At 41.8% G+C, this 9,230-nt stretch overlaps 1 protein-coding gene across 1 annotated transcript; it reads right to left on the reverse strand.

Annotated features, from left to right (window-relative positions):
• Positions 1–713: 713 nt before the first annotated feature.
• On the reverse strand, positions 714–2,247 carry LOC147420758 (uncharacterized; the record flags this gene model as incomplete). The annotated part of the gene is made up of 5 exons (XM_086504582.1): positions 714–1,452; positions 1,533–1,598; positions 1,668–1,693; positions 1,766–1,860; positions 2,136–2,247. Coding segments are annotated over 5 exons (549 nt in total), but the record flags the coding sequence as incomplete, so codon positions are not given.
• Between the last annotated feature and the right edge of the window lie 6,983 nt (positions 2,248–9,230).

Below are 9,230 nucleotides of genomic sequence, written 5' to 3' on the forward strand. Positions count from 1 at the left end.
TAGACTGCTAAAGCCCCTCCTGGGACGGGCGGGTAAGCTTTAAACACAGCTCCGCCCAAGCTACTTTAAGTTTCTAAAAGCAATCCGACCATCACGAAAAGGGGCTTACCCTATTGGTCACGTCGTGTGTGACTGTGGGGCATGCATCTCCCGTGCATGGGCGGGGGAGCTTGCCAGTCCAAGGCTTTGTCCAGCGCACAATTCACGGAGCCAACCCATTTTTGGCAACTGGTGGCCAGGTCAGCTGATACACCCTGCGGCCCAAGTATGGGCAGCCAGTGTGCACTGTGTACGCTGCCTAACAAAGACCACCAACCAATGGAAGCAGCCACCCTGTGATTGCTACAGTATGTCTCTAACAATGCTCATCACCGGAGTAAATTGATGAGTCTGACAACACTGTCAGAATTCACTTGTTTAAAGCTTCCCAAGAAAGCAGCCATCAATTTCAAACCCAGCATCAAGTTCTAGTAACAAGTCACGTGCATGCGCATAGGCACTGCCCTCAAGAGAGAAGAACCAACTAGGAAACCCAAACTCAAGTATCACTTCAGAAGTGCCAAAAATCAAGGAACAATACCAACTTCATATTCAGTACTAGGTCCAATATTCAAAAAACAGTAGGCAGCTCTAATTGACGCACTCACTTTCACTAAAGGTGTTACTTGCCAAGTCAAAAGAGGACAAGACACCCATGAAAGCAGGCCACAAAATTCATGGAAAACTTGGCTACTGTTTCTTTCACAATTTATACATAGTACAGAGCATCCTATTCCATTCAAAACATTGGGATCTGGTCGCACTACACGGGATGAGAAATCTCATCCAATCGATCAGCAAACAGTCACTGTTGGAATGGTAGCATACAACAAGCAATGAAAAAGCGTAGTTGGCGAGACCTACCGCTTTTACAACTATACTGCGTCAAGCACACTGAAGAAAAACCTTTGAGTACATTGCAAGGACATTGACGGACCTTCGACTGTTAAAATCCAAAAAGCTCAGCTCCCTTCTCTGATTCAGTTATTGCCTTTGCAGAAGGTCTGTCATACCTGCTACTCTTGATTCATATACAGAAGGCTCACTCAAATTGCAATTCTGACAAGAAGAGACAAGCCAAACTATCATTATATCCTCCCATCATCACCTGCAATTTCAAGAGCAAAGCCTTTGTTCCTGCTAAGGGAAGTGTAATCGGTCCCTTACTCAAGGAACACTAGATTTCGAGCATTGCGAACAAGAAGCTCCGAAGTTCGGGCAAGTGACTGCAAATTGGATCTTACTATAGTATCAGCAAATACACGGGTTTCTTCTCTTGTGTTTCCTTCAGGCACATCGACCACATAGGATTCTATCACAATGGTGGAAGGACATCCATCTATCATAGTCCTGTGAAGTGTAGTCGTAGAGAAGTAATTCCTGAGACGATGCTGCCCTCCAACTACCTTGAAGCTGAGCACATGCCTTTCATCATCTAAAACTTCGAGCCTTTCTGTACTGCTCGCAGCCGGAAGACCAGAAACTACTCTTACCTCTCGAGTGCTGCCCACTTGACCATCACCTTGCATGAAACAGCTGCTAATAAAGTGCTTGTAAGCCTGTGGGTTGTCGAAGCGTCGCACGACAGACCAAACCACTTCTGCAGGGGCTTTTATGCGTTGAATCACCATGGAGCAACTTTGATCGGGGGCGACTACATGTGTATGATACATAAAAATCAAATCTTTCAGATGACCTAATTCCTCAATGCTGAGCTGATCCAGACCTGGGATCTCTGCCTCTTCTGCGCTTTCTTGAAGCATAGACTGGAGATCATTAGCTCCCCTTGGAAACCGCCATAGCTGGTGGACCACCATTGATCTACGCAAAAAACATGCAAGAACTCAGATCGGAAGCAAGAAATTGTAGGACATGCAACACAGAAGCGCAAATGCGCCACAGAGCGTCCACTTCAGTATCAAGAAAAGCTCTGCACCCACTTCCAGAAAAACTCTGCACTTTATTAGTATGAAGCAGAGAAAAGACGCGCACTAAAGAATGTCACACAAGAAATAGCAAATGTGAAGATCGCCCAAATTGTGACCGATAAGTGCTAATTAAAGCAAATGGGTACGAAAGGGAAGAGAGAGTCTTACCTCTGCAGAGCCGAATTGAGAGTTCTTCAAGAACGAGAGCCGACCGGGGAGGTCGAAAGAGAGTAAGACCTGCGTTCAAGAAGCGCCCACGTGCGAGACGAGCAGCCGTAAGTTAGTTGAAGCCGCGAAGACCCCATGAGAGAGGAAAGAGAAGAGAGAGGACCATAGGCGATAATTCATCCCTACCTATGGACGGGGACGACCTCGATGGGGCCACGCGAAAGGATAAGAGCACAGTTGTCCTCACGCTCATACTTTTTTTTTCAATTTTCTAATGTTAAAGAGAGTAGGAACCCACGACTACATAGAATTTTAAGGTACAAAGGCCAAATTTTGTATTGTTTTTATGAAACCCACCAACAAATGTATTGGTATCAAAGTTCAAAGCCCAACTCGGTAAAATGCATTGGTGTCGTCTATAAACTTACAAAAAGATTGAACTTTAGAAGATGCCATTCCCACCCTCTCTTCTCTAGTGTGGACTTAACTTGTAGAGTGAGGTGGTATTTGTGTTGACTGTGCACTCGAGTTTCTTCACCGAACATATGTATACATTCCTTTCTCCCTTTCCCCTCCCTTCTCTCCCCTCTGCTCCTTTCTTTATATTAAGTCCATGGCCTCTCTCTCTCTCTCTCTCTCTCTCTCTCTCTCTCTCTCTCTCTAAGGAGAAGGTGCACTCATATACCCATGATTACCTCATATCTTTAACTAATCTTACTACTTTCATTGTTGCCAACTTTATTAGATTGCCGAGATAATGCCCTAATTGAGCTAGACTACACTATGAGACTACCTTCTACACCACTTACCATAGAAGGGCTTCTCTTATGCATCAAGGATCAAAGCTTCCAACCTTGGTGTTATCCAAAAGGATGAAGCTTTTGAATAGTTGTTGCTCACACAATTAGATATTCCTACGTGGTTCAAAATCTACTCTCACTAGGGAGAATCCTTTTGTAGCTATTGCATGGCTCAAAAAAATTGCATCCAAATTGGAGACTGTACAAGCAGATGATGTTAAAGAATATAATAATTAGATTGAATGTTCTCACCACTTCATGGGAAAATTTAGAGAGTATCATGGCAAAAAGCTAAGGAACGATCCTCTAATCAGATCGAAAACAAAAATTTATGCTTCAAGGAGCCCTTGATGTGCCCCTCTCTCCTCTCACAACTGCCATTGAATTACTCACTCCAAAGGAGTTGGATGAAGATGAGCATGACATTGTGAACCAATAGTACTCTACTACCTCACCGCCTCTTGGGATAGCCAAAAAGCCATTTGAGACACACACTGGCCCATTTGGCCCTAACTAGCTGCTAGAAATTTACTTGTAAACATAAAGCAAAGGAGTTGGATGAAGATGAGCATGACATTGTGAACCAATAGTTCTCTACTACCTCACTGCCTCTTGGGATAGCCAAAAAGTCATTTGAGACACACACTGGGCCATTTGGCCCTAACTAGCTGCTAGAAATTTACTTGTAAACATAAAGCTTGGTGCTCTATTGGTAGGCTCAACAAAGGCATACTTTTATCTTTCATCAATGATAAGATAAGGAGGCAGTAAAGGTTGGCCTGCATTGCATTAGACAATCCAAATTTCCAACAACTTGGAATCCTACATCATTGCTTGCCTTTTCACTATGTGCTACACTAAGACTTATCTATACAATTCTGAAAGGGGGAGGGATTCCGGTCCCCCCCCCCCCCTTGACAAGTGGCGAAAGCACCTTGATTTGGCAGTGTTCCCTGCGCCTCCAGGCACACAACGGAGAGCGAACAACAAACAATGAACAACGAACAGAAAGAGAGAGACAGACAGGCGGGCGAAGCCTGCTGGCCATACTAGTAGGTATAATACTAACTTTGGTTATCTCCTAGGAGGAAAGGGGTTACCATGGCTAGAGGCTCCAATTACACTTCTCATATATGCAATGTGCACAAGCCCTTTATTAAATGCAACCATGACCATGTCAAGGAAGGAGAATTTTGCTTAGATTTCAACATTCTATCATTTTGACCATGCCCTTTGGCTAATGACGCATAAAACAACCACTTTCTTCCTTTCTTCTCAACTTGAGAAAGTGGAGGACAACCTAAACATAGAGGCAAAGGCCAGTCCTACACTCCACTGAAAACTCTTGCTACCACTCCACACCATGCGCTAATTGGGAAGGTTTAGGGCCTACAAATTCAACAGGCAATTGAGAGCCTCCAAAAATTGGGGATTGGAATGGAGCGAGCTTTTCGAGCAAGTTTTGGAGTGAGCTTTTTTCAATTATTGCTCAACTGACCAAATTTTATAAAAAACTCGCTCTAAAAAGCTCACTCCAAAAAGAGTTTAAAGCTTTTTTTAAACTCTCCCTCTCTCTCTCTCTATCTCTCTCTCTCTCTCTCTCTCTCTCTCTCTCTCTCTCTCTCTCTCTCTCTCTCTCTCTCAATCTCGTAAGTTGGCAATAAGAAATTTTCCCATGATCTTCCAACCCTTGTTAAACATGGATTCCCAAAAAACCACAAGTATCAATAAACTAGTTAAACAAAGATATATCGTCCTATCCCTCTCGCTCTCTGTTTTTTGTATATCTGAACCTCGGCAAGTAGCTGTGGGAGCAGCACCAACTTGATTGAAACCACTTATTTATAGCCCAAGCTCTATCGAATACACAACACTGGGTTTTTTAACCTCGCTCTCATGTTTTACCCTTTGGGAATTCGATCTCACTCAATAAATATCTCTTGCATATAAGGGAACTTATCACTTTGACGAATATTAACTGCACCGAATAAGGCAAGCCTAAACATGGTGCATATAATTGGCGTAGACACTAGCGCACCGTAAAGACCTCGCGGCGGGCTGCATATAAAAAAACACGGAGGGCATGCAAGGAGCGTACCCTACTGTTCACCAACACACATCCCTGAGTATTCTTTCACACACACACACATCGTAGGGAAGCATTGCTCATTTCTGCTTCTGGCTTTGCAAAATGGTGCATGCTTACTTGAAGGATTGCTGCCCTGGTCAGTCATACACAAGCAGCTCACACACACTCGGACATACAATCATCTTAGGAGGCAATTCCAACTCAAGAACAATCGTTGTCATCCGGGAGCACAATCGGAAGAGTCTTTGACAGCATTGGGAATACTGCACGGTAAGGGAAACTCGTGATTCTTTCAGTAATATGAATCCAGTTACATTATGGCAAGGTTTAAGCTTAGTTGATTGATTTACATAAACAAGGTTTACATAGCTATTGCTTGTCATGTAAAAAGGTTTCTTTTTATAAAAAAGAAAGTGTTTTTTAATAAAAGAAACACTCTCTGCAATTCAATAGAAGGATAAAAGTAAACAGGAATGTGTAGTTGCTCTACATAACATGCTGTATACTTGTGGAGTACGTGTATAAAGGCATAAGAAGGGGGAATGTTTGAAAAGGAAAAATCAGCATAGTATAAACACTGTCCGCATAGTCTGGAACACTATACTATCGGCATGGTTTTAGATCTACTCATGAATAGCATTCTGTATGTGTTTTGCTTGGTAGCCTCATATCAAAAATCATTTGAAACGGTCTCAGCACAAAGCGTACAGATGACGACCCCGAGTTCTCAGGTAGACTTTCGGTCTACTGAGAGGATGTTCAACCAGAATTTGGCATAAGCTTTTCTTTCTTTAAGTTTTTATAGACACTGAGAATTTGTAAGCAAAAGTTAAATTTTATGTATTGGTCTTAAAACCATTTAGGAAAAGTCTACTGTATTTTTTTGAACTAGGTACAAACAAAAATCCTCATGTGAGGCTCCTACAAAAGGAGGGGTGGTCTACTTTTTGAAAAATGGGTCCACGTACAAACGAAACTCTTCCAAAATTTTGGCAAAATATATCTTATCAGTTATACAACCCCAAAATGAAGATCTGCTTCTAGCTTTTTCTCAACCCCCCCCCCCCCTTTTTTTTTCTATATCTCTCTCTTTATCCTCTCAGGCTATCATTCTATCCAATTAGAGGGTAGGATGCCCAAATCTCACAGGTAGATACTATAAAAGTGTTTTTTTCTAGCTGAGGCTTTTTCAGCTATTCTTAGAAACTAGCATCTAGAATAGACCACTAATAGACAAGATCTGGTTTATATAATTGTACTACAGGGCATGATGCTATCTATCGGAAGCCAAACTATGGTAGATATACCATCCTTTGAGAATGCGAGCCCAAAAACTTGCAAGAGATGCTACCTCTCCAATGGAAAGCCACGTCCCTCCGTCATACGTGATTTTTTGGAAGGATGCAAATCACCCTTCATTATCAAACTTGAAACAACCAACGTACCAATTGAAATTATGGTAGAGGAATGTTTGCCAAACAAAATTATTGTGGAAAATACCGTTAAAAAACGGATCATGCCTGCTAGAGAAGCAAAGAAAAAACTCCCTTGAAATGCATATAAGGAGAGTGAAGGGGTTTAGGGCTATGTGACAGCAATAACAAGCAGAATAGATTGTTTGGATACCTGTCTTCCCATCAAGGTTGCTTGATCTAACTAGCTGCTTGTGCTGGATGGTGGCAGGTATAGGCCTATTCTCTCATGGATCTGAGACTCAATTAGTCTCTACCAGAATTGGATGTACCAGCTTCATTGATAAAAATTTGGATTGTGTTGATTTTGTTTTATATATTGTCTACTGTAATTTAGGTCTTATCTATTTTGGGTCAAGTGTCAATATATGGTTCTATAAGAGGGGATGTCAAATTTAATCTCTCTCTCTCTCTCTCTCTCTCTCTCTCTCTCTCTCCTCTTTGCAAAAAGAGGAAACCGTGCTCACTCTTACCTATCCCCTTGTCAACAATACACACTATCACAACAATTCGGCTTAGCTCCCACTTCCTTCGATGCTAGACGTGGCATTGGATCAATGGAGAAGAATCAAATCGATTGTGCACGCTACGCTCACTGCAACTTCAAGAATCTGAGTACCACATACTACTAGAGTGCTAAGCTTTTTGTCACATTCAAAATTGCTTCCCTAACATTTTTAGCCATGACATAAACCTACATACTTTTCTGTCCCATAGTGTGGGCTCTCCATTGCGAGTCTCATCACCATAATTTTGGAACATCGAGAATCACTCATTAACGGCACACATATTGCATCACATTTGACTTTGGTCCCATAGGTCACCTTTGAGGACGATAATAAAATTTATCTCTCTCTCTCTCTCTCTCTCTCTCTCTCTCTCCAGTCGATACAGATCTCAATTATTCACACCAATGCATGTAAGGGTTTGCCAACAATTCTCGTGGCAAAGCATGTAAAATGCAAATAAATTGTTGGGGGGATAAAATGTACCTTAAAAAGAAAAGACACATCTCTATAAACCTTTCTCTCCTAATGCATACACATTTTTGCAAGCCAATCTTTAAGCGACATGATGTCAACGTATTGCGTGTTTTAGCACTTCAAGTGCATCCTCACAATCCTTGTTGGCGTCATAAAGAAATAAAACATATGTATGTTACCATATACATGTGGTAGTGATGTGTGTGAACACACTTAGGATCGTCGGGGCATTTTTTCCCTCAGTAGGAGATTTTTCCCCCTGTGCATTGTACATATGCCCATCACTCTAGGGCTATCTTATCTTTCCATTGCAGACTAAGTAATACACTCTCTGTTGTGTGCGTGGGTGAGATACATCTATCATCGACATTTCCATTCTACATTGACATGCAGGTACACATGGGGTTTGTCGAGCCCACCTACACCAGTTTCTCTAGGTTTTCAAACACTTCCATGCATAGCGCCTTTCTAACAATTTTGGAAATCATTTGGACATCAGTTTCTCTGCAGAGAGATGCGTTGATAGATGCATGTTTGTTTGAGCACACCTAGTGCTATTGAGCTCTTTTGAGAGAAGATATCCCCGCAGGGATCCGCAACAATTCTTGATGCCTATGCATAGTCACTCATCTACGTTGAGTTGCAATTACTGCCTATTGTACTTCATGTGAGCCATTTTTTGGGCTATTTTGACAGTTTTCTCGACCATTTTTGAGACTTAGACCAGTAGAGCCCTTTCTGAGACTATGGCCAGTTGTTTTTTGTGTCTGCTTTAGCCCTTGGAGGGTCTTTGCGTGAGGTTTTTTTTGAGCTGGGGTATTCTCGAATGTTGAGATACCTTTGATGATACATGCAGCTGGAGTTTTCCTCTTACGGTACCCTCATCATAGGATATGTATCTGGTCGGACTTTTTGATTTTGACACCAAGTTGGCGGTCACACGGCAGTGGTTTTGAGTAGTTTATGCCCATTGGTTGTTTTGAGCAGTTTATGCCCTTACTTTTGTCTTGTAGGGTTTGAGAGTTTGCTCTCCATACAAAGGAGACTCTGTTGGATTTTTTTTGCGAGTCCATATTATGCATTCTTGGCACATTTGGGTTTTCTTACATAGTGATTTTACTAGATTTGGTTTGTTTTTGTTCCTCTTATAGGGGAAACTCTCCCAAAATTATCCCAAGAAATTTGCCATAAAGTTTTTGGCCACATTCTCTTGAGTCATGGCTGCGAGTAGTACTTCTGAAAGAGAAGAGTACTACATCAAAAAAGTTTGATGGCACAAACTTTGCTATTTGGCGGTAGCGTATGCAAGATGGTCAACAAAGGCTTGATAGCACCCTTGCATGAAAGAAAAGAGAATGCGTACATTGATGAACAGTGGGAAGACTTGAATGAACATGCTATGGAGATCATTTGCCTGCATCTTGATGAATCCATTTACTTTACCATAATGGATAAGACCAATGCCAAAGATTTATGGGATGCTCTATGTGCAACATGGGATGGAAATATGCCTCAAACAAGGTTTTCTTGATGAAGAAGCTTATGCGTATGAATATGAAAGAGGGCACCAATGTTAGCTCTCACTTGAATGAGTTCAACAACGTGTTTTCACAGCTTACTTCAAAAGTTCTCAATTTTGATGATGAAATGAAGACTATGGTCTTGCTATGTTTGCTACCATTGTCATGGGATACCTTCAACACATCCATAAGCAATTTTGCACCTAATGGTAAGCTAGTTTTTGGCGATGT

This window comes from Adiantum capillus-veneris, chromosome 28 (assembly GCF_014529385.1).
Source record: "Adiantum capillus-veneris isolate H3 chromosome 28, ASM1452938v2, whole genome shotgun sequence".
Taxonomy (NCBI): domain Eukaryota; kingdom Viridiplantae; phylum Streptophyta; class Polypodiopsida; order Polypodiales; family Pteridaceae; genus Adiantum; species Adiantum capillus-veneris.